General features: G+C 39.9%; 1 protein-coding gene across 1 annotated transcript; it reads left to right on the top strand.

The window, feature by feature from the left end:
* Positions 1-2: 2 nt before the first annotated feature.
* On the top strand, positions 3-14431 carry GGH (gamma-glutamyl hydrolase). The gene is made up of 9 exons (XM_023921094.2): positions 3-266; positions 1061-1175; positions 2562-2612; positions 5207-5291; positions 7611-7749; positions 8590-8696; positions 8805-8895; positions 10171-10308; positions 12453-14431. Exons 1-9 carry the CDS (start codon positions 137-139, stop codon positions 12572-12574), a joined length of 978 nt encoding a protein of 325 aa, XP_023776862.2. The 5' UTR covers positions 3-136; the 3' UTR covers positions 12575-14431.
* Positions 14432-26114: the final 11683 nt, after the last annotated feature.

Consider the following 26114-nt stretch of genomic DNA (forward strand, 5'->3'; position numbering starts at 1 on the left):
CAGCGAGCCGCGCGGCGGCCGCGCCGGCGCTGCGGGGGCGGGGCCCGGCCCAGCCCAGGTGGCAGCCGTGCCCGGCGGCGAGCCGAGCCCTGCTCCGAGCCGTGCCCGCAGCCGCTGGTTGTGCCCGGCGGTGGCCATGGGGCGCCTGGCAGGGCTCGCTCCCGTCGCGGCCGCCGCGCTGCTCCTGGTGCTGCTGCGCTGCGGCTCCGCCGCCTCCCTGTCGCGGCGCGCCCGCCCGGAGGGGCGCAATGACAGACCCATCATCGGTAAGGGGCCGCCCCCAGCCTGCCTGGGAAACGTCTCCCGCAGCGGAGGTTTGGCTAGAGGTGTTAGAAACTGCCTTACGCCTTCTCTAAAATCAGTTCTCTACATGCGTTCTCTAAAAATCAAGCTTTCTCGAGAGAAGTTACGGTGGGGAGCGGTCATAGGCGAGGCTTAGTCAGGTAATGTGTGTTTATGTGGTGCCCTGTGAGCGGGCGCCGTGATTGATGCCCCGCTGTCCCGGTGCCTGCAGTTCCTCTGGGCAGTAAATGTCTCCCTGCGAGCTGGCATATGGGAAGTGGGAGCTTAATTAATTAATTGATAGGAGCACGAGTCTTTGGAGGAGCGGCTGAGGAAGCTGGGGTGGTTCGGGTAGGAGGGGAGAAGGCTCGGGGTGACATTGGCGTTCTTTACCATTGCCTGGAAGGAGGTTGTAGCCAGGTGGGGGTCGGTCTCTTCTCGGCAGCTAGCAATAGCACAAGGGGATGGAGTCTTAAGCTACCTAGGGGAGGTTTAGGTTAGACATTAGGAAGAGTTTCCTCACAGAAGGGTGACTAGATAGTGTAGTTGAATGCCCAGGGAGGCAGTAGAGTCACCGTCCTTAGAGGCGTTTAATGAAAGACTGGACATGGCACTTGTTTCACGGTCTAGTTGACATGGTGGTGTTCAGTCATAGGCTGGATTTGATGATCTCGGAGGTCTTTTCCGACCTAAATGCATCAGTGATTTCATGACTTTTCTTTCAGCGTGTAGCATTTGCCTTTTGTATGGTGCTAATTTTCTCCCTTGGGCCCTTCAGGGATATTGTCACAGGAATGTCACTTTGATGAGTACCAGCGATTTGGAAGATCTTATATTGCAGCTTCATATGTGAAATTTGTGGAATCTGCTGGTGCTCGAGCTGTGCCAATAAGGTACCTTTTTTTTTTTTTTATCCTTAAGAGTAGATAATAATTGCATTGTATAAGGTATGTACCATTTTCAAGGCACAGAAAGTAGTTCTGTTGCTTTTCTGAGTGTTTATTGCTCCTCAAAGACCATCCGAAGATGCCACAAGGCTCAGAGAGTTTCAGAAATTGTAATAAAAGCAGACTGTAACATGTACTTTTGAATACTTCTACTTATATTACAAGTCTTTCTTTGAAATTTTCAAATTTTTTTTTACTAGTAAAATTGCCTTCTGTAGTTTGCACACATGTTTTTTGAAGTTAGCTGTATTCAGTGTACAGTGTAGTGCCCCACAAACACACAGAGGTACTGAGATACATGGATATCTGTACATTTTTTTCACATTTTCTAGCCCTGGAATTCAGGGAATCAAGGAAGGCTATCAGTACTCCTTTCAGAAAAGAAAATCTAGTTCTGTCCAAACTATGGGTCACTATATCCTGGTATTTTGGCTGTTTGGTAAAAAAAAGTGACAGTGCTTCACACCAGTGCTTAGCTGTGAAATATTAAGTGCACTGAAGCCAGATGATAAAATTATAAATTTCAGTACTTAAAAACAATACTAATACAGCTGCAGAAAAATAAAATAGTATGCATTTACACAGTCCAATAAGAACACCAATTAAGTGCCCGAATTAGAAGCCAGCATTTCTCACGTAGCTGCTGGAGCTTTCAGAATGTTGACCAGAAGCGTCACCAATGAATGGATGCTTCCAATTCTGGCAATTAAGTTACTTGCAGCAAAACTGAACACTTTTGCTTACACCCAGCATATCAGTTCTGCACAAGTGTGGCCATCTGTGCTGGTTTTGGCTGGGGTAGAGTTAATTTTTGTTGCAGTAGCTGGTGTGGGGGTGTGTTTTGGATTTGTGCTTGAGCACAGGGTTGATGATATAGAGATGTTTTTGTTATTGCTGAGCAGGGCTTACAACAGAGCCAAGGCCTTTTCTGCTTTTCCTGCTGCCACGCTGGCAAGGAGGCTGGGGGTGCATGGGTGTGACCCACTGTTTGCAGCTCTGCCCTTCTTGGAATCAGTTGGAAACCGGAGTTGCCGGTCTACAGGAAATAATAACCATGCCATTCATGTAAATAGTACATTTTTCAAGTGTCTTGCAAAAGGGTCTCAGAGTACCTCATCAGGCACTCCACCTGACAGGGCCCTGTTTTCAGTCTTGTGGATTGAGCCAGTTTCAAGTGAAATGTTTCATTTGATTTATGTCCATTTTACTGTGTTTAAAGCATGCCTTCTGCATATTTTCTGTGTCAGACATTTCTGTTCAATAGAGATGATATTTTTGTGATCAAATATTTTTATATCGTATGTATTCTATAATTATTTTTTGGTGTTTCAGATTAAATCTTACAGATGAAGAATATGATAAATTATTCCACTCTATTAATGGGTAAGTCTTGAGCACTGATTTCCTGTTGAAAGGCATGATGGTTCTGTTTTTGAGCTCTTCTGTGTTCTCAAGAACATTTTCTTCCTACTCTCTTGGGAGGTTGTGCTGGGCACTGCAGACATGAAAATAAGACACAGAATGCATTATTTTATCCAGTATTGGTGTGCTGCCTTTCCTTCCTTGAGGAACACATCAGATAATCTACAACAGTGCCAAGGCTTACCTTGTCAGTCCCTTGTGCTTGTCTGTAGACAGGGAGAAGTAGCATTGTAGGTATGAGCAGGTTTGCAAGTGAGATACTGCATTTCCTCTTTGTTAATTTTTCTGTCTACCTCATTTGAGCTGTCACCCTTATTTTGATGTTTTAATAGCACTGGCTTAGTATGTCATCCCTGTTTCTACCCTTTCTTCCCTCTTTCAATCCATTTCATATCTCCCCTATTATAAAAGCTTCTGATTTTCAGTTTCTTCTACTCTTTTCTCCATGTGTGCTCTCTCTCTCTTGCTACTTGGTCTGTCTCGTCTGTTGTGATTCTGTGTCTTAGGTATTTGTTAGAAAATTCCTGGTTTTCCAGGGATCTATGGCAACTCTGAAGAAATGCTGAAGAAAGTGTTTGGCAAGTAGATCCACTTTCTTTGTCCTTCTGTACTTGCAGTCAGAAGTCAGGAGAGTTTGTGTTATGTAGGTGAGTGAAGTTGATCTGGATTTCCCTCTGTGGCCCTCCACTGTCATCCATTGGCTTCCACAATAAAACTGTGTGTAAGTAACAAAAAAGAGCTCTGGAGGCAATGACTTTTATTCTGTGGAAATTCAGTATAAGGAGGAGATACACTGAGCCTTCATATTGTTCTTTGAAGTTGGAAATTACTTAGTATTAAATGCTACCTTCTTAAAATCATGAAGTTTACTATAGTTAAGACATTTTATGTCTTTTATTTATTTTTTTATAATTTTATGGCTATTCCTGAGGTAGCCATCAAAATGCCCAGTGGAAATCATCAGCTCTAACCAGGTGATGATACTGGAATACACGTAGTTGCATTTCAATCTGCTTATGACAATGTCAGGTCATTATCATTGCTACCTAATGGGTTATTTCCTTTGTGCATTAGCAAAAATGATGATCAGTTTTTCTAATCAGTATAGTCCAGGTTTTGGTTTGAACAGGTGGAGTGAATTTTCTACCACTTCCAGGTAAAGATCACCGTATTTGTCTAATTAGATCTCTAATAATCTGGTCTATTTTGAAAATACTTTCAGCTGTATTAATTTTCAATGTTGACACTGGGAAGTAAAGTTTTTTGTACTTTTGTGAATACTGCTTTTCCACCAATACTTGATAGCTGTTACATGAGCCTGTGCATTATTCACTTTAAAAAAAAAATGGTCACAAGGGTTTAAATGAATATTTGCTCTGCAAATGCTTGGGATCATTTGAGATGTTGTTTCTAACTACTTGTTAGTATCTCACAGATACAAATTGACATTTTCATAGTACAGAAATGTAGAGGAAATCCTACACCCATTAGGTAAAAAATCAACAATTAATGGATGTGACTTGTGTAAATCCAATTGAGGTTCTGCAGCAGAGGGTTAAGGAGTGCTTACACATCCAGTTTTGTTGGTTCTGCAGGCACTGTTCCAGTTACAGCCAGAAGAGGCTTCCTTTATTTCATGTTACTGTTTCTGATGGTACTTGAATATTTTCTATGTCATATGTCTCCTAGACTCTGCTGAATCTTTTTCTTCTGTGATGGGTTTTTTTTTTTTTTTTTTTTTTTTGGTTTGGGGAGCCACACAGGGAATTGCCATTCTTGATTATATTTTGTGCTGGAAAAAGCTTGTGTAGTATTTCAGTGAAATTGTCCCTGAGATTGTCTTCCTTAGCTCTGTGTGACCAAAGGTTATGGTCAAACATACTTTTCTTCCTTTTTGATAGAAAAGTTTTGATCTTTGTTGTCTCCAAGAGGAAGGTCACTGTGCCAGGGCCACAATTCTATTTTTCTGAAGTTGAACAGAATGAATTGAGATTTGGGCTAGAGTTTTAAAGTGGTAGTGAGAGCCAGCTGAGAATCAGGATAGGAAATGACAGTCATGGCTTGCAGCCCGTTTGAATACCAGCTGAAATCTGTGTGTTTTATATATTTTCTGTTTACTTTCTTCTTCCATATGTTGCATTAGGCTTGATCTATACTTTGTGACAGAGTAACCATTCTTCAGCAGAACAACACTAAAAACACTATGATTAAGTTAAAGACTGAAACACCTAAATTTAGCTGTCTGTCTGTGCACTAGCTGTCCAAACTCACATAATTAATGGAATGCTAGTCAGTACAGCCAGTGGAGCTGACAGGGCTGTTCAACCTACCTACCACTCAGGTGTCTGCTCTGGAAAACCTATTTGAATCTCCAGTGCATCTCCTGACTAGATCCCTGCTGTCCATAATGGGAGCATAGATATCGGCCTGTAGATTTTTGAAACCTAGACCTAAATCATACCCTTAAGACTGCTATCAGACATTTCTCTGTGTATATTGTCCAAATTTTGGGTTGATCACTGTTGCTAATCATATTCTTGGATGTTGCCTTTCAGGGTACTTCTTCCAGGAGGTGGTGTGGATCTTAGGACTTCAGAGTATTCAAGAGTTGCTAAGATTTTTTACCACAAGGCCTTGGAGGTAATTAGTAAGGAGCAGTTGGTTCTTGTTACTATCACTGTTTGTTCAGAGATCAAAATGATAGGTTGATATTTTTCATGGTTTTGCACTGTCATTCAGTGGGTTAACTGTAGGCCTGAAAATAGGTAGCTTATTTCTTGCTTCTGCATAAAACTTCTGCATTAATAGCTTAAGATTCACACTTGTGATACCTACTCCTGTTATATGTTGTGTTGTGGACTTCAACTCCAGAGTTCTTCAGGTGACAACCGTATTGTTTGTTCATTGTACCTGAGGCTTTATGGCTCTGTGTGAGAATTCCAATGGGTAATTACTCTTCCACCTTTGCTGCTGACTTTCCAACAGCAGGCAAGGAAGTGCAGGAAAGTGTTATTCACAGGACTAGTCAGCTGCTGCAATTCAGTAATTGAAATCCTTTTACTCTTCAGTCCCTGAGGCACCAATGTTTTTATTCTTTTGTCTGTCTTTGTTTGTGGTGAGTCTTGCAAAGACTGTCTCACTTTTATGTGAGGCAATTTCACTTGTGTCTCTGGAACTGCTCACTGTGTGAACTGTAGCCTGTGCCTTGGTATTTAGCACTGGGGCAAAGGTTTCTTGTGGTTTGTTGTACAATTATGAAATTATGTTAACATTTCACAATGATGAACTGAATTGCCTATGTCATTTTATGATCAGAGAGACGGGTTTGTTAGATGATATGTGTACTACCAGTGACTGAAAGTCAGAAAATATTCCGTTCATCCTAGGTAACCCTTTCTAACAAAGGAGGAGTTTTTTTCCATTGCTGTTTGCGATAATTTTATGTTTTGATTTTCATCTTTTGAATCTTAATTAGCACTAGAAAATATTGCTGGCTTTACATATGTAAGGTAAGCTACAATAGTCAAGAGTATCTTTACAAGTACAGAATGAATGAATTTTATCTTTTTCTAAAGCATGAGGGGTTCTTTTCATTTGCAAATGTTCACAGTGAGAAATTTACTTTGATCTGGCTCTACTTTAATATGAATAGAGGAAATACTGTTCTCTAGCTCTTAAATCAGTTTTTAAAATGTGATGTCTTTAGTGTTGTTTAATACATGCTTGGCCTCCAAGCTCCAGTTTATTTAAAAAAAAAGGGGAGGGGACACAAAATCTTTGTTTCAGTTGTAATTGGTTTTAAACTGTAGTCTATTTTTTGCCTTCAGTAGTTTAGTTCTCACTTGCAGCTCCACTGTTTGTCTTTCATGTAAGTTTGTGCCTCGTTATACATTATGGGTGGTCATAAAGACTCTGCAGCCCTATCAGCCTTCTTTCTGTACATCTTCCATGTTTTGCTGTGAGAAGTAGCAGCTCTGTGGGCTTTTATTACCATCCTGTCGGTAATGCAGTAGGGGAACATAATTATTCTTAGCCCATCAATTTTAGATTTCTCAAAAATGGCTTTGAGCAGCAGATCTTCAGGAGTGGTATGTGTGTTGTGGTCTGCATAACTTAAAGATGTTTAGAAACAAGTTAAGAAAAACTAGTCAGATTTCACAAAAACAGGAGTTCTGAAACATCCCAGTCTCCAACACATGCTTACTATTGGGTGTAATCCATTTAAAAATGCAGATTTCCACTGCATGTGTGCACCATTAGGTCCCAAGAAACTAGTTGTGTTCTTGGTTTTTTTGCTTTCTTTTTCTCCTTCTTGGTTTTTTTTCATATTGTTTTCACACTGACCTGCCAATTTTTATTCTTTTGAAAACGATTGCCACTTTTTAACGTTGCTTAAGTGTACATTTTGTCTTTTTGGAACACAGGTCTAAACCTGCTAGCTAAAGAATCATATAGGTATGTCATGGAAGACCGTAGCTATGCTGGTAGTAGGATTCATGTTTTCTTAATACAGTTGGGTGGGCACAGACATTGCAAAGGTCCCTTGCTATGTAATCAGAGCATGCTTTGTAGAAAACTTTCTCTCAAAATGGTGACAGACCCTTCTTATGATCACTTTTTTTAGAGAAATGTTGCCATTTTGTGGCTTCTGTTTAAGCTGCTCTCAGTCGTTACTTGTAGAACCCAAGTCAAATCAATATCCACATTAGGCTCAGTTTGCTGCTTCAAAACACATATATATCCTTCAGCCTTCATGTTTTAGGAGAGACTCTAAGGGAATCTGTACTTGTTTCTTTTGCAGTTGAACTGTTATAATTCCTGTGGTAGCAATTCATAGTAATGTAGTAGTTATACTTCTCACCTACACAAAAGAAAGTGAAAAGAGTAGGAAGTTCTTGTCAGTCTCTTTTCTGTACATTTTCATTACTGTTTCCTTGTGCTGTTGCTTTTATTTTGCAGGCTAATGATAAAGGAGATTATTTCCCGATATGGGGAACATGTCTCGGACACGAAGAGCTTACGTATCTCACAAGTGGTGAAATTTTGCTTGTTCGTACCAAAACAAATGGATTTTCACTCCCTCTGAACTTTACCTCAGGTGAAAAATTTGTTACATCTCATGTCTGAGTTTTGCTAAGAGGTGTTGTGTTTTGTTCATGATAAATATTACAGGGTGAATATTTGCGAGGTTCATGATGATTGTCTTCTGTTAAATTCTTTGCTATTAAGTTGCATTGGCTGTTTTAGTAAAGTCAGTGCAGCTGTCACTTCTTAAGAGAAGTGAGCACAAGCATTTGAAACCAACAGCAGTCTGCAAAAAACAAAGTTGTGGCTCTTTGAGTAATTTGAAAATTTGGACCTACAAAATAACCTCTGCTTTTTGTGACCAAGTTGAACAAAATTCACAGGTTCAGAACCTAATAAAGTTGGAGAGCAGGTGATTTTAAATTTTTCAAATCATGTCTTTCCTCATGATGAATAGTAGCATTACTGTCCTATTTGAACAGTGTTGAAATCACAGAGGTCCCTTGAGATAGAGATGTGGCACTAGGCAGCACTTGTAAAGTGTGGCCTCTGTTGATATTTTACCCTTTGTGAGTAATCAAAAAAATAAGTAGCATTCACAAATTCTGTCACTTGTGCTCATTGTGAGTGGAAAGGCTGCTGAAATGAATGTCAAAGAATGTTGCTTATTTTAGTGAGAACTTTGCTGCCTAAGCTGGATCCTCTCTGGGTCAAGACCGGTAGACAGTGGTAACAGCATATTGGAAATCTGTTGTAGTTACTTCACTGATATTTTTTTCAGGATATTCTAAAATAATAAAGTTTTACTGCCAAAAAGGTTCAATACAACATTTTATTAATTGTCTTCTGTCAGTATAAGTCCATCTGAGATCAATATCAGTAATGGAAAACACAATTTTTTTCTTTGTAATAGCTGCAAAAGACAGTAAAATGTTCAGGAATTTCCCGGATGACTTACTACGCTCACTTGCTACTGAGCCATTGACATCAAACTTCCATGTATGGAGCCTCTCCATGGAGGTATTTGATATTTTTATTTCCTGCATACAAGCACTTTTTTTTTTTGTTAAAACTAGAAATAAATAAGCAAGTAACACCTTTTCCCTCTTCCCCCTCTCCTTGTCACAGAATTTCACCAATAATGAAAAGCTTCGTAATTTCTATAATGTTCTGACCACTAACACTGATGATGAAGTGGAGTTTATATCTACCATGGAAGGTAAGGAAATTAATTTCCTTTGGAAACTGTGACTGTAACAACCTAGTTCTTTAGGGGTGTTGTGGCTTGGCTGTGAGTTCATATTGCAAGTTGTTGAAATAGCGGGGTGAGCATCAGCCCTGCCAGTGCCCTGGCAATTCTGTTTGCGGGGATATTTTATCTTTTGAGTACCCTGAGCCTTAATACTCCTCCCACCCGCCGTTCCCCTTCCAGATGTGCTGTTACTCCTTAGCACAGGTGTATTTGAGTGCCGTGGTGTGACCTGCAGAGCGCTTGTGCTGCAGCAGGTGAACCCTGCGCAGCGCAGTGTGCCTCTGTCAAGCCGTGCGTTCCAGCTGCCCGCTCAGGCTCACATTTCCCTGCTGCTCTCTGTTTGCTGGAGGGGAAGAACGCTCCAGACTGCCGAGGGAACAGCGCTATCCCTCATTACCTTAGTGGCAACGCTGGCAATCGCCCTCCTTCTTTTTCCAAATTTGGAAATCGCTCTCCTCCAATTTCCAAAATTGCCTTTTGCGCGACTTGTTTTGTCTGTTTTGCGCCAGGCTTGCTCAGCTCAGGAAAGAAGTTAGCTCTTCAGGGAGTGTTTTATCTTGATCAGTGCACCACTAGCAACCCTACTGTAGGGCCCAGCTGTCACCAATGGGATTCTTCTGTGTGACATCCTGGCTGCTCTCCAAAAGAGAGGAGTAGCACTTTGATCAGCAAACCTGATTAGGCTAATGACAGGCATCACCCGTGCCTGCAAGGGGTTTATCACAGAGCAGTCATCAGCTGCTGTGCTGCTATTCCTTGGAAGAGAGCTGAGGACTGACTCCCCCAAAGTGTATCGGGCCTGGCTGGAGCAGGTGGGTGCTGCCCCTGGATTGACTGGGCCTTCAAGGAGATACAAAGACTTGGATCTCTCCCATGGAATTGGCATCCTGTATGGCTGAGAATGCTGAGTGATGCTGGCAAGAGGATAGAAAGCTTTGAGACTGATACACCTGAAACATTGTTTTTTAGTGTGTATATACATTAATTCTGAAATTAATAATCAAAAAAAATTACATACAAATATTTTCTTGCATGGAATGAGACCCTTCTTTTACCATATTTCTTGCTTTTCCTTCAGTTCTACTATGACTTTAATAGTGTTTCAACTTGGTGTTCAAGCTTTTGTGAAACTGTTGATAAGTGAGGTATATTTGTAGCTTATCCTCTGAGTTTATTTTGCAGTAAGATTAATTACATAATTCTTAAGGCATACTCCTTTACAAACTTTGTGTTTCGTTGTAGCATACAAATACCCAATTTATGGCATGCAATGGCATCCAGAGAAAAATCCTTTTGAGTGGAAGGATTCTCCAGGCATTCCACATTCACCATCTGCTGTAAGAGCAGCATATTATATGGCCGATTTCTTCGTTAATGAAGGTAAAAAAAGTTTATTATCTATAAATGTTGGGGGTGAGAGTGAAGCGTTACTGAATAACTTTGAAGACAATGGACTTCTTTATCATCTGTCAAAATTCAGTACCTCATAGAGTTTTCTGAGAAGATTACTCTGCAAGCTTTATAGGCTTATAAAACACCAAAGGATACTAGAAATAGAGTGGCTTAGTGAAAGTAACATCAAAAGGCCAAGCATTACACAAACTCTTTTCACTAGGCTGTCTCTAAAACATTGTGACTTTCTACCATTTCAAAATATCCTTGTAACATTTTGACCTCTTTTGCACAAAGACAATAAAACAAAAAAAGTACTCCATTCATAATTCCAGGGTCGTCTTCAGTTTCAAACTGGCTTACAGTCACTCAATGTGTTCTCAATTTTGCTTGCAAAATGCATACACCAGGACTATAAATAGGGCTTGGGCAGTATGGATGTGCCAGAGGGGTGCAGTATGGTACCCTACAGTTGTATACTATAGACATCACATGGAGTTTTTGAATTTTGCAGAGCTGCTATTTTTTTTTTGTTTTTTTTTTGTTTATGCCCTGAGAATCTGGAAGTAACTAATGCATAGCATTTTGACAGTTTATGACACTTCTCATCTTTGCTATAAATAAGCAGGATATAAATAGAGGAGTATTTGAAGGAATCAAACTTTTTTTCTTAATTCATCCCTACTAAATAATTTTGCTGGGCTGTTTTATGAAATTGTCTTACCTCCTTGATGGGGACTATGAAGAACATAATAATTAAGACGGTTGAGTTTGGTCTCTAGATTTGGTCTCAAATCAAGAGTCAACTTCATGAAGAAACTACACAGCGATGTAAATAAATGCAATTTGTGCTGACCTGGTCAGTGAGAGTGTGGAACTAAAAGTTGCATTACATACAAGTTCAAGGTGCTTTTTTACATAAAGTAGTCCTACTTCTCTTTGTGAAACCTCTAGCAAAACCATTTTGATAGGGAACTTAGGGCCAGGCATAACTGGGCACCTGAGCAGCCTGGTCTAGTGGAATGTGTCCCTGACCATGGCAGGGGGATTGGAACAAGAAGATCTTTAAGGTCCCTTCCAACCCAGGCCCTTTTATGAGATGGCAGACTATGACGAAAATAAAGGGGGGGAATAGGAGAAAATCCAGTCTGAGTCTGGTTTTACTTTGTAGTTTAATACTAGAATGCACTGTGTTTTCTGGCTTTGTTTGCTACTTTCTCTAGTGTCTTATCTGCAGACTGTATTCCCAATAGGAGTAAGCTTGCTCAGGCCATTTATCCAAGTTAAGAGGGCAAAACAAGTGCCAGCTCTGCTTGTAAATCCCATTGACACACACTGTGTGTGAGTTCTGTTAGGTATGTGTACACATCTAAGGAGCTTGTGCAGTGTCACACAGATGTGTCACTAGCTTTTGGATCTGCTGACCATTCCAGTAGAGCAAACTTTCTCCAGCCAGCTTTGTCTACCCCCATCTCTTCTACCAAATCCTAAATTACTCTTCATTATCTCCCCGGTCTTTTGGGGAGGTACTGAAACATACGCTGCTCCTACTGAGTACTCCATATCATAACTTTGCAATGATTAATTGACATTTTTAGCTAATGTAAGGCAGAATATCTTCCCTACTTTGAAAATAAACCACAAGATGAAAAATGTAAACTGTTTTCAGCTGGTAAAAATATACTCACATGTGATCACTTAGTAACTAAACCATTCTACTGAAATGCCGTTTTTGTATCCATCCATCATTAATTTTAACTTCTGTAGAGTTGCCAACATGATAAATCAGGGGAGGATTCAATTTTATTGTCCTCACCAGCACAGTCCATGCAGCTTTCAGTAGGCAAATACTCTGATGCATTTCTTTTGTGTTAAAAGTACTGGTATTTCTGTTAGATACTGACAGTATCTCATGGATAACTACTTCATGCAATTTCGGCTTTAAATTCTCCCTCTCCATTAATACATTATGCTGTAACCAGCTTTCTGAAGATGTATCTTCACAGTTCTTCACATACAAGCTATTGTAATTCCATTTGTTGTTGTGCTACACAAAATAACCTACTTTGCCAAGATAAAATTGTTGAGGAGGATAACATTAAAATTATCTGTACTTTTACAATGTTTTACAGCCAGGAAGAGCATGCACCATTTCTCCAGTGAAGACGAGGAAACAAAAGAATTGATCTACAATTATAATCCAGTTTATACGGGAACATTTTCTGCATTTCAGCAAACCTATTTTTTTGATTGAGTATCTTGTCAAAGATGCTGTGATGTTACTAATAAATGGAATTATTTGCCAGCATTGTGTAATTAAGCTTATACAGTGACAGAAAGCTAGAATAGTTTTCCTTTACAATGATTTATTCTGTGTATCTTCTGCACTATTGAAACATTAATATATAAATTTACATTCAATAACATAATAATCATCTTGGATCACATTTTAAGGCAAGCTACAGAAAAGTTTATTTTTCTTCCAGGAAGGACTTGACTATGCTTATAAACTTTGAAGTAATCACCTTCGGTACAAGGAAAAGCTTTCATATATTTTTAAAATATGAGACATTGTAAAATGTTGTGGACTATGATAGCACTAGACACTTAGATACATCATTTAGTAAAATCCTGTCCTTTTCAAACAATTTAGCAAATGAAACTCTTGGATTTGTCATAGATATGTGTATGCAGCCAAGTTCTTGGCAGGGACTCCTTTGTCATTTCAAAAATAGACCAAAATAGTAAGGCATGATAGCAAACAGACATTTATGCGTAAGAAGCACGTTATATCTCATTTGTGAAACTGTTTCTCTTGTGCATTGAGCATTATTTGGAGTCCTTAAACCTTGTGAGGCCTTCATATCACAAATATCACATAAAACAAGTAAGTTTGGAGGGTACAATTCAGTGCTGATTCCACTTTTCAACTCAGTTTTATATATCCTTCAAGAATTCTTCTTGGAGTAACTGGAGTCAGCAGCCAGATATGACATGCAGACACTCATTCCTTTGTGTTTAAAAGAATGTAAACCTAATTTTTTCTCTAAAGTATCTGACTTTTGCTGTAGCCGGATAGAGTTTCACTTGAAGTCAAGAGGTAGATTGCCATTCTATTAGTAAACAAGGTAGTTTCTGTCTTGTTTGATAGTTCAGTGCAGCTAGAATTTAAACAGCAGATGAATGTATATGAGAAACCTGTTAAAGGTAACATAATGTGATAATAACAGTTGCATGCAATACACTGACACCATTTTTCTCTCTGCTTTGCTCCAGAGTTGGTGAAAATTTTGTTCAGTGGTTTTGTGTGTTGTCTGAAAAGGAACTAAGGTTAGACAATAAGATAACATTCTCTAGCACAGCTTCCAAACTCTTGTTAACATTAACAAGGATTTGGAGTTTATGAAGAATTCAGGTTTATAAACTTCAGCTCTGTTTTGTAGAACTTCATACTCTCAGGTACCATATCTGAATAAGTCTGGTAAGTTTCTCAGGTTTTTCAAGTAAAACACTCTCTTAACTTGTTCTTTATCATGAGGCATCTGCATAAGAGAATGTGAAGTGCATCAGTTTAAAAAAACAGCTATGAGGAAACATTAACTATGACTAGCAGAAAAACACTTCCAGGTAATTACAAGCTTAAACATGAGATATTTTTACATTTGTCATATCAGCTAACTAAGTAGATGGTTATCTTTTTAGTATAGGTAACTTTATTAACTGACTCCTGAATAGAACCAAGTTTAAAAAGAGAGTTGTGCTCTACAGTTGCATGTAAATGTAGCAGCTATGATATTTAGAAATGGAGTCCAGTCTTCTACTTGTTGTTCAGACTGAGTTCTTTGGAATAGCTCTAAGAATTTACCTAAGTAAAATGGGCAGAGTTTAGCCTTAAACCCAAGATCAATGTTGGAAGTGAAATGTCTGCAATGGTAGTAATTAGTTCCTAAATGTGTAACTATAAAGAGTATTGTGTGTAATATGATGAGAGAAATTTATATATTATGAATTTGTATGTGTCTTTCCTTTATACCCTTTATCTTGTAAAGCCTTATTTGATGATATGCATGATTTTTCTATGATCCGTGAAATAAATTTTCATTCAAGCAGACTTGTATTTTTGTTGTCTTTTAGATACCACAGATGAAGAACTGACAACAGTCATTGTCTTCTTGTTTCCATCTGTGATAGTCGTAAATCAGGAGGAGGTCACAACCTATATCTGCTTTCTGTGGTCATGCCAGCAAGTCAGGATGAGTCAGATCTATATATGGTTTTTCATTGCACTGACAGAACTCCTGATACAGTTTTTAGAATTAATGCTAGTGAGAGAAGAAGAGCCTGTGACCATACTCAGCTTATTAAATCTGGTGTGTGAGCCTAACCAACTTGTTTGTTGCTGTGTGGGAAGAACATCCACTGATCAGCAAGGTGACACTAATATGTGTCTTTCAGACCACGTTAAATCATCTCTAAGAAAGAAGTTTGTTGTTTCCTCCTTGAAGTATTCTGCTCTTCCCACTAGATGGCCTCCGAGAACCAGTATTTTCTGCTATTTTGTAATCAGGTGTGATTGTGTCTCTAAAGATGAGTAAGGTATTTACTGTACTGTGGTATGTAGTGAGGTGTTTGGGATGTAGGGGAAGAAGAAGGGAGGAGACAATAGGACTGGAATCTTCCTGGCACAACTGGACATATTGGCAGGATTTCAGGAGAGAGTCTATGAGCATTGAATTAATTCAGCTAGGATTAAATCTTGTTTCCAGTGAATATTTGAACCATTCAAGCATTAGCTGATGGTGGCTGGAATTACATCTGTCTTTTCAGGTCAGTGTTCCTCCCCTTTGGCTATAGAATCTGTCTTGGTTCCATTTTTTATAAATATGAAACTAGCTCATCCAGAACAGGGCAGACAGCTTAGATGGGAAGAAATGACAGCTTGATCTCAGAAAACCTTTGCCTGGGAGGCAGGAAAGACCAGTTTGAATTCCTTCAGGTAAGGAAGAAATTACAGGGAAGACACATCCTGAGTAAGTGCTCTAAGTACAGTGTTAAAGAGTAAGAGGAAGAGCTTGACCCACAAGCTCCATTGTGGAGAAAACCAAATAATAAAACAACTCGCCCTAACCCTAACCCCCACCACTTTTGGCCTAGGCAAAATTCCCTGGCAAGGTAATGAATCCAAAGCAGAGATTACTGTCCAAGCACTTCTGTGTTGAACACCATATTTTTAGGTTAATTTTTAACCTTTTCCCTTTTAGCATCAGTGCCACCATATTCATTGCTGAGGATGCTCCTCAGCAAAACAGTATTGATAGCTGGACTGTACTGGGGAGATTTCTGTAGAAATTAATGGCCTGTTAGGAACATGATAGTTCTTTCCTTGGAACACTGAGGAAAGTATGAGGACAGTTTGAACAACGAGGAAGAACAGTAAGAAACAATTTTAAAACATTTATGTGTTACCCCTGCATTGCCCTTATAAGCCAGGAGCCCTCAAAGAGGAATAGCCATGTGTGTAATCAGGTGGCTGAAGTCTGCATGCCAGGGCTCAATCAGGAATGTTTGGGTTTGAGGTGGGAAGGTGTACACAAGATTTCAGTCAGTTTTATCACAGTAAATAGTATTTCATCTGGGGTTGCGAGGGTTCTTTTGAGTTTTTTTTCTACTGTGGAATTCCCATTCATATATCTGGTGGTTGTGTTACCAGAAAAGCTATGGGAATTGGCTAGGGTCCAAGTCCACTAAGGCTTCTAAGTGCCTTTTCAAATTATTATGGTTTGGGTACTTACATGGAAGACAGATTGACAGATACTGTGAAGTGATTGATTACCTTCTCTTGTTAGCCTTGTGTCTTTCCCCAGGGCAGGCCTCTTCTCTAATCCACTGGTTATTTATATGGCAAGTAGTGAAGCTTATTCTGCCCTGGGCCACCTGTTGATAAGGATACTGATCCAGCTTTCATCACTTCCTCATTATGTTTATATCTGTTTCATAAAGTAAGCAGTATGTTTTAAGAGCCAGCTTTCTCTGTTCTTATATAACAAAAAAAAATTTCCAAGACAATTTCATCTAAAAAAAAAGCTTGGATCATTTAAAAATAGCTGCCGCTATTTGGAGGAGCACTCGGAGGAGCACTTGAACTAAGTATTCACTTCAGACTTAAGCAAAAAACCCTCTGATTCTCTGATTTTCAGAAATGTTGTGAACAAACATCCCCTGCAACTAAACTTTCTGTAAATGAAAAGCAAAAAGGCAGAAAACCCAAAAGGTTAAATGGGGTAAATTCTAGCAGCTGCTACTTCTGAGCATCAAAACAATTGGGCTAGTGAACCAGTGGGCTAGTTAATTCTCTTCACGTAGTTTGGATAGGACAGTGTTTTGGGTTTGTGCTGAACACACAGGGTTGATAATTCAGGGATGTTTTAGTTGCAGCAAAGGAGTGCCCACATAACCTCAAAGCCTTTTCAGCTTCTCACCCGACCTGGTGGGTGAGGGTGAGCATGAGGGCTGGGGGTGCACAGGGACTCAGGAGGGGACACAGCCAGGACAGCTGACCCCTGCTGACCACAGGGCTATTCCATACCATATGATATCATGCTCAGCATTTAGATGTGGGGGAAGAAGGAAGGAAGGGAGGAGATGACATTTGGAGTGACAGCATTTGCGTTCCCAGGGGACTGTTTAGACATGATGGAGCCTGGCTTTTCTGGCTGAACCCCTGCCTGCTCCTGGGAAAGGGTGAATGAATTCCTTGGGTTGCTTCGCTTACATGTGCAGATTTTGCTTTACCTATTAAACTGTCTTTATCTCAACCTATGAATTTACTCAGTTTTGCTCCTCTGGTTCTCCCCTCACCTGTCTGTGGAAGGAGTGAGTGGCTGTGTGGGGCTTTGAGGTTAAATCACAGCAGTTTGTGACTGTAGCTCCCAAGCTTCCTTTGATGATCTTTTTCACTGTGTGTATACAAGTTCAAGAGCTGATGTTATATGTGTGTGGTTTCTTGCAATTTTCCTGAAGAAGAGATCAGCAAGATCAGAAAGACTGAAATAGCAATTTTCTAGCTAGAAGCACATTAGGAAATTAATTTCTCCCTGTGACTTCTTGAGGCACCAATATAATCTGGTAATAATGGCCTTAATTCAACTGCAGAAGTGGAAGTTTGAACTTCATATCACTGTACCTGACCAGGATTTACTCAGCAGGTCTTATAACTCCTAAAGACCTGCTTTTTCAAAAGGCAATGGAACATAGTATTGTGAATAACTACTAAATTATTATTGTATTAATCACTAATTTTTAATATATTATTAGATTTAATTAATAATTATGTTGTTAGCATTATAGAGGAGAGACAAAGTAAAGTGAAGAGGCTACAGACCATTTTTTAGATTTTTCCAAAGGAGCCATGTCAGAATGGAAGTACTACGAAGTTTTTGGCCAAACCTGGATGAAATTAGTTCTTGCCATCCTTACAGGCTCCTAAATTCATTGCTAGCATTTAAACTGTTTTACCACTGATGGAGACCATTTTCAGGATCTAAAAGCAGATCTAAACATGTCTTGGACTTTCTGGGCAAAAGAGAGAAACCTGAGTGACCTATTATCTGCTTTGCTTTAATTTGAGATATTTGTACTGAGTGTTTCTCATTAATATTTGCAACGAGCATCTCAGTCTACCATTTCAACAAAAAGTACCCGTAATTCTTTTGTTTCTGGACTTAAAACTGAAACAGTTTTCTATGTTCATTATGCCACTAAGCTGAACACAACAAAATTTTCCTCCTACTAGGAACAGAAGCTAGTCCGCTGTTGTTCCCTAGGTTCTTAAACTTTACTTAGGTTTCTCATCAAACACAGGATGAGTTTGTTCCCATCCCTATAGTTTTCCCACTTTGGTTCTTGCACACTGTGCTACCTTCTGTCTCCTTAGGGAGTTTAATTACTGTACCAGAACTTCGAGCCAGCAGTTACTACTTCTTCCAGCAACAGCTGCCATAGTCTTCCCAAATTACTGACTGTTCTTCAGATGCTTGCAAATGAGGGAACTGGCTCCATGAACACAGTACATGTCAGAGCAAGCCCAGTAGCTCCCTGGCCAGTCTGTGTGTCAGCTGAAGCTCAAGCCATCGCATCCCAAGATAATGCTTCTGTCTTTCATTTCCTTTTATTCTTAACTGTCAAGACCCTTGCCCTCCCTTAGCTGCATTTGCAAGGTTTCCCTAAGAAATCTGTTCAGAATCCAACAGCTGTTTTCTCCTTGTTTTCCACACCCAGGGATTCAGGCACATAAAATGAATTCATCTGGATTGATCTGCCACTCTTTTAACAAAAACTGAAACTTGAGATGAGAATGTACTGTAGCTTTTAAGCTATGCTTAAAAGTGAGTGGGGAAAAGTTATTGTACAGTATAAGTATGTATCTTTATATGTTAATTTTATTTTAAGAGTATCTGAATTGCATCATCTCAGCATGTGGAATACCAGTCCAGACAATAACATCTGTTTGAACAGCAGGGCTTGCTGGGCATCTTTTGTTTTCCCAAATTTGTCACTTGCACACTTTGACTGCAGAGTCCAGGGTATTGTATAATATACTATCCTTTTGGCAAGATACTCAGCATGGATAGTGATGGTCACTCTAGGACTTTGGTGCTAAACTCAGTCTCCCTCTGAGGCTTGGCTGTCAGGCCACAGAACTGCATGGACGGGAGTACAAGTCATGTGCCAGGCGAGGTTTGACATGTCAGGGTTTCACAAAAGACATTTCTATCATGTCTCACTCATGTTTAGACAAATTAGGAGAATTTCGATTTCCCAAGAGAGGAGCAAGCCTGAGGCTCATATCCTGCACTGCCACACCAGTGAGTGCAGACACGTGCACAAACTGTGCCATGTATTTGTGGTGTTCAAAAGAACTTAAAGTGACATTCAGAAAGATCATAAGGTGCCAAATAATGCTCTTTTTTAATTCCTTCTTTATAAGTGAAAATTAATACCTATGTAACACAATGGAATGATTTCTATGTAGAAGTTATATCCAAGGACAATAGTGATGACCATGATAAACCTGGGCACTTACTGAAACTGAGTGCTCATCCACGCAGTGGGATTGCTAACAAAGCCTGTGTATATTTGGAATTTCCAACCTATTTGTTTTCTGGAAGACATGAAGCAGATGTCTGCTGGGATCAGGTGTCTGTCCCCAGGCTGAGGAGTGGGAGGATGTTTATACAGTGCCATTAGGGCTAGGGTTTGCTGTGGGAAGAAAAAAAATCCCGTTAAAAAAACCAAACCAAAACTGAAACTGTCTTCAGCACAGAGCTTGATTTTCCTGCTTAGTTCTCAGTTACAAGACTGATTGACCCCATATGGTAAATGAAAGTCTAGACTGACATTTTACTTACGAACTTTACTGCAGCCTCTAAATCACTACTACACATCATTTTTATTTCTTTAGCACAGTTTATCTCCTGCTCAGCTTGCATGACTTCAATGGAAGTTTTTTTTTAACTCATGGCCATAATGTTGAAGAATATAATGCAGACAGATGGATGATTAATTGTATGAGAAGTAATTAAAATGAAACATGATCTCATACTTTCATGTGTAGCAGAATTTTTGGTAGTTATCTTGTTCTCTGTGTCCTGTAGAACTTCCTGATAAATTATCATCTAGATACCAGGACTTCAAACCAGACAAGAAAAATTAAAGAGCTTCATTTATGCAGCTTGAAATTAGACCATAGCTCTAAAAAATAAAGGCAATTAAAAATTGGGATGTCTCAGCTGCCTGACTAAACATCTAACAAGATGCATGACTGACACTCCTCTCCAATCTTTATTTATTTGTTTATTATTAAAAAGCTCCTCAGATGTGTATAAGCCATCTGCTGTTCTCAGATTCTCTGAGCCTTGGTATATTATGCAAAGCATTTTCATTTGATGCCGTTAACTATGGAAATTTGCGAATGAAAATTTCCAGTAGAAAAAGTTGATGCTTTCTAGACATTTCCGATTATGGCCCAGTCTTTCCCCTGTTGTCCCCAACAGCTCTATTTTGATCATTACAGCTAAGATGGAGACTGCTTTGGTGTGATAAATGATGCCAGCCAAGCGACAGCAGCCAGCCTGGGTCCTTCTCAACATGTTTGGGCTATTTCCTGTTTTGGGCATGTCTTGGTTATTTCCTCAGCTCAGTGTGGAAGCTTCCATCTGGAGAATGGGGCCCTGGCTCAGCCACAGGACTACAGAGCAGCCTAGATCACGGCGTGGTGAACATCATGGTCTAACAGTGCCAGGATGGGCAGGAGAGCATGACAGCCTGTGAGGAGTTTCAGATGAAGGAGGATGCTCTGTCTGCTGGTGTTGGTGTCAGACAGCCCAGGGAGGGACTCACTCGGGTGAGCATCCCAGCTGGCTCCCACAACTACAATAAACTGAACCATGCCTTAGCACTGCCCCTCTCCCTCTTGCAAGGAAAGCCCACAGCCCTTCCTGGGCACAAGCATGGTTGCAGGGAGGTTTGGGAGGAAGCTCAGCTTGCATCAGCTGCATCCAGACCTGCCATGCAGCTGGCAATGAGCTGCCTCCCTCTCCTGACTCTGTTTGCCTTCTGCCTGCTGAAGGCTGCTGTAGGTTTCTACAGTAACAAGTGTGCTGAGCTTTGCTGGGACAGCTGCTGTGCTACAGCAAACATATGGAAATGAGAAAGAATACATCAGCACAGTGAAAGAAACTGGCCCTTAGCTCCTGGATAGAAGTGAAGCAAGACATGGCAGTTGCAGTTGGTTAACACTGTGTTACTTCAGGCATTGGACTTTCCACTTGACTCTCATTCTTGATTTGAACATGTACCTGTGGCTTTCAGTCATCTGCCTGCCTGACAGTGTCTGAAAGATGTAAATGCCAGTCTTGTGCATGAGGATGGGGATGGAATAGTTATCTAGCATTTGATCTTCAGTGTTAGTAGATTTCCTTCCACCAGTAAAATTCCAGGAGAATTCCTTAACTCTGCGGCAGTGAGCCTGCTATGTAGCAGCAATTTGAAATGAAAATGTGGACCTCTTCAAGACCCCCAAGGGAAAAAGTGGTGCTGAAAAGGTACCACTCTGATGAGTGAGATGTAATTCCACCATACCAGGCCCCCTCACATCACAGAAATGTCATTCTCTGAGGCATTGGCCCTCTACCTGTGCACTTGTCACTGCTCAGCTTTCCCCCTGCATTAACCCCCTTAGCTCCTGGAGGGGAAGTCATTGGTGGTCACAGCCAGGATTTTATTTCACTAAAGAAAAAGGTGAGACTGGAGCATGTAACTTCTCATTTGTGAAGCATGAAACCAATGTTCACATCAAACCCTGTATGATTTGGGCTTGTCTTTACCTACAGCTGCACCAGGGCTTCCCACTCACCTTGCAGTGAGCAGCCAGGACCTGTGGAGCAGAGCGAGCTGGACTCATCTGAAGAGCTGGATGAGAGTTACAGAGGCTGACAGGTGTAAAGAACAGCTGTGGAGATTATCCAAATGTCCTGCTGGGTCCAGGTCTTGATTTTTATTACTGTCACTAGGGCTGATTTCAAAGACAGACAACTTCCTATAGCTGTCTGCAGGGTTGCCCAAATAAGCAAGCACATGCTACATAACATTAATCATGCTGTGTCCAAGGTACATGTGCCTTGTAGCACCAGACTTAATTTTACTGTACCAATAGTCTGTCTATTCATACTGAACAAATCAAGGGTTGTTTGTTTGCAGCTGGATCAAAGCTAATATACTAATATTAATAATGAACCCAAGTGGTGCCAAGAAGGTGCAATTTCTGGACAGGGGGAAATGACCATAAAGTAGCCTACACAAAGGATCTCCATAATTTAAATTCTGTTTCACTATATTATACTCTTTACACTGTATTTTTCTCATACACCTCTTCATTGCAGAGTGGTTTTCAACAAAACTTTTTTTCTGCTTTGTAAAAACATTTAATAAACTCTTCTGGGGTTTGTTTGATGTTGCAAAAATAACAGCAAACCAACATGGTACTGAGTTTTGGGGAGGGCAGTAGGATGTCATGAGGTGTAACTGCTGCAGGCACACAGTGTACTAGTGCTCACTTTTTGACTAAGCACTGAAGTGGATGCAAAGTCTGGGAGCCAGAGGACTGTGCCAGATTCTCTTATAGTGTTTTTTAGTCTTCTTTAAGTGTTTGAGAGCACTCTTAACTACAGTGAAGAATAGTATGTTTCTACATGAATCTTTTAACCTATTCCATGGGTGGTTTTGTGGCTTATAGTGGTTTTTTGTTTGTTTGGGCTTTAGGTATTGTGTTTGTTTGTTTGTTTGTTTGTTTTGGTGTTTGTTTCTTTTTCTTTTTGTTTGGATTTTTTTTAACATCTCTTACTTTTCCCCTGAGGGAAAAAGACATAGGTAAAACCCAGTCCTGTAAATGACATGTTATTTTTAGTTCCTGAGCTCTGCTATGCTTAATTAGTTTATGCAGCTGAAAATGAAAAAGAAAACCTCATGCCCTACAGCTTTATGTGTTCATGTATAGCACCTAATATCTTAAGTCCCTTCATTTGTCTCTGAAGAACACCCATTAAAATGGTGTGTGAAGAAAACAGCACAGTCTGTTGCACATAATACTTTAAAAAGTGCAAATATTTTTTTTGTGTAAGTGGGCAGCTTCACTGTCAACCTGCACACACTCATAACATGCCTGGAAATAGGCATCAGAAACCTAAATGCAGTCGACTCTCTCTGTAGATTCTAAATGCAGAACCCTCTCTGTTGGTTTCCTCTTTCTGTTCTCTTGTGTTTTCTCCTCTCACAGCCCATGGAATTCATCTCTCCATGACTGGCATATTTTTATTCTAAATTGCCTCTTCTCTGTGAATATGGAATATTCCCCTTCTTATGTTTTCTTCTCTGATGTGTTTTTCAAAATTCTTGTCCCTGGCCTGTGCCAGCCTTGCCAGGACTTTGATCCAGCCTGACTGAAAGCCATTCTGAGGAGACAGTGACAATGCCAGAGCCGTGGTGGGCAAGGGTTGGTGCCTGAGGCACTGTCCTGCGTTGCTGCTCTGGGTGATGCAGAGCCTGAACAGCTGCTGTGCCCTCATCTTTGCCAACCACAGCTGCAGGCAGACCCTGGCCCCCCGCTTCAGACTAGATTTGGGGGAATAGGAGAAAAATGAAGGAATTTGATGCCTACACAAGGCTGCTTTTGGATTGAGGAATAGCCTTGGTCCTTTGTGGCAACATGACCATCTGGAGTCAATGGACATTGAATCTAGAACGTGGCCTGGGAACTACTAGTATGGTTTCCATGCTTGGTAGTCAGCAGCTCTGCTAAATGAAATAAGCCAAATTTGAGAAACATTCTGTTTCGGTGAGCAAGTACAACATAGCTATTATTATTCTCTTTTCCCAGAGTGTGATACCAAGTGATTAAATATGACAGTGCAAGTCCCACGGTGTCACAGCCACGATACGATGAGGGCCATGAGGCTGAGGTCCCACTCAGCAGGCAGTGTCACTGTTTAAGAGATGTCACAGGGTCATCTGCTGTTCCCTTAAAGTTTCTGTGGCAGATCTAGGCTAACAGAACACCTTGCATTTTCCTAGCACAAAGAGAAAAGGCCTGCATTTTCTTCTTGGTTTTCCAGTTAGGCTTGGACCTCAGAGTAACCAAAGCCATTTTAACATAAATAGCCACAACTACCACGGAAGCTGAATCTTCATTCTTCTACAGAAGGACAAAGACATATCCATATACCATTAATTACTGATGCAATGGCCCAAGCAAGTTTTCATCAGTTGTTTTAAATGTCATTATAGGGGATTCGAGTGATTTCAGAAGATTGCTTTTGGAGTATATATTCCAGTCAGCTACAGGAAGTCATCTGTATGTAATTTGGAAGCAGAAATTGTATTTATTAAGGATCCCCACTTCCAACATGCTGCCTAATGTTATGCAAAATTATATGTCACACAGAGCAGACCAAGAGTCATAATAGTTACACAGGATGAACAGAATGAATCTCAAAAGGTAGAAAGCTGGCCCTGCAATACATTATTCATGGCTGGCCAAATCAGCTCCAGAAGCTGGAAGTAAGGGAAAAAGGGATAATTTATAGCTTTCTTTACTCTCCAAAAATCCTGATTCCAATGTCACATTTGCTTTGTGCATGATCTCCTTGCTTAAGCAACCTCTAAAAAGAAGTTTCAGGGTGATTAGATACTTCTGCATTGTAAGTTTAAAAGCGTGCAATATTTTTGAACAAAAACATTGCTGTTACTGCAAAAACTTCATTAAATAAAGGTATTTTGTTTGGCTGTAACTACCAATTGCTTCTGAGCAGGAAATAACTAGTAGTTTTTCTGATGAGACTGGCATTTTAATTTGTTTGCATACTAAGCCATCCTTTAAGAATATAGACTTTCTGGTAAGACAGAGAAATTAGGAGAATCCCTAACTATATCAGTAATTTTGTGTTGCAGATTACTGCTCTAGGAAGCGCATTCCCTGGACAAGAGGGATAGAATCTATCCATAGCCTTTCTAGACATATAAATCACAAGTGTTTTATTGTCTCCTGAGTCTGCATCAAAAAACAGGGCAAAGACCTTTTTTCAACTACATTAATAAGAGAATCTGAATATTAAAAATGCAAACGGTGTTAGACATTCACATTAACTTTTACAAAAAGTAAACCTATAAATCTCTTGTTGACAGATAGTCCAGGTAAGGTTTCTCTATCACCTGTCAGGATGAAAGACTGTGTTTCTCTCTTGAAGAGAAGTTTTAAACTATGCAATCATTTCTCATGTGTCCTGGATAGGTCATCTGGTTTGTGAGTTAACCAAGTCATAGAAAAAAGAAGACTTAAAATAGAAGACTTCAGAGAAGGCTCTCTGAAGACTTAACTTTTTCATACCCCATTTCCACTTCTAATGATGCCATATATATGTGACTAATTAATAAATTTTTCTTCAAATATGTTTTTACTTTATCTCCATTTCCTCAGATGCTCAGAAGCTGACCATAGTCTGAATTTTCTGCAGCCAAGTATGCTTCATGGAATGATCAGGAAAGTAAAATGACAGGATTTGGGAGTACATTTGTTTCACATTCCTCTGACTTTGGGTTGGACTGAGATGCCCAGATTGAGAGCCTGTTATCACAAACCTCATACAAGAGCAAGAGACACAGCTCTTTTCCCCCTGCTCCTTCACTAATATCAGGCCACTGGACTGCTAAACTTCAATATTTTGTATAAAAAAATGCCCAAGCTTAAGTAAGATTATTTCTATTCATGCATGAGTCATCCAAGTCTAATCCATTGATTTTAACAAACATTTTCTCCAAAGTAACTTCAGTGTAACTAAGAGTCTGACCATCACCTAACTGACTGAACTCCAGGTCACATCAATTCAGCCAGCTTCATTTCTACATTGTATAATTCTACATGGAATATATATTTATATATTTTAATGGAAAAATATAACCTGGTTTTTGCATGTGAACTCTTGACTCAAGTGAAAATCATATTCTTCTGAGGTTTTGGATTTTTTTTTATCTTAACACTTTTAGGTCATAATAAAATCCAAATTCAGTAATTAAATGTATGCTATATACATCCAAGACTGTAATTTCATGTTAGTTATCCAGTTGTAACTAAACATTATGTCTTGTTGTTAAAGAGGCAAAGAGATACTTCCTGGAGTGAATAACAGTGTGTTCTTCCAGATAATGGCAACCTTCTGAAACAAGCTAAACGCAGAAACTCCACA

This window comes from Cyanistes caeruleus, chromosome 1 (assembly GCF_971803275.1).
Source record: "Cyanistes caeruleus chromosome 1, bCyaCae1.hap1.1, whole genome shotgun sequence".
NCBI lineage: Eukaryota > Metazoa > Chordata > Aves > Passeriformes > Paridae > Cyanistes > Cyanistes caeruleus.

Excerpts from the sequence above, each read along its gene's own strand:
- GGH (XM_023921094.2), top strand. The coding sequence starts at position 137 with ATGGGGCGCCTGGCAGGGCTCGCTCCCGTCGCGGCCGCCGCGCTGCTC. Across the intron at positions 2,613-5,206 it reads TTATTCCACTCTATTAATGG|GGTACTTCTTCCAGGAGGTG; the intron begins GTAAGTCTTGAG and ends GTTGCCTTTCAG. Across the intron at positions 8,896-10,170 it reads GTTTATATCTACCATGGAAG|CATACAAATACCCAATTTAT; the intron begins GTAAGGAAATTA and ends GTTTCGTTGTAG.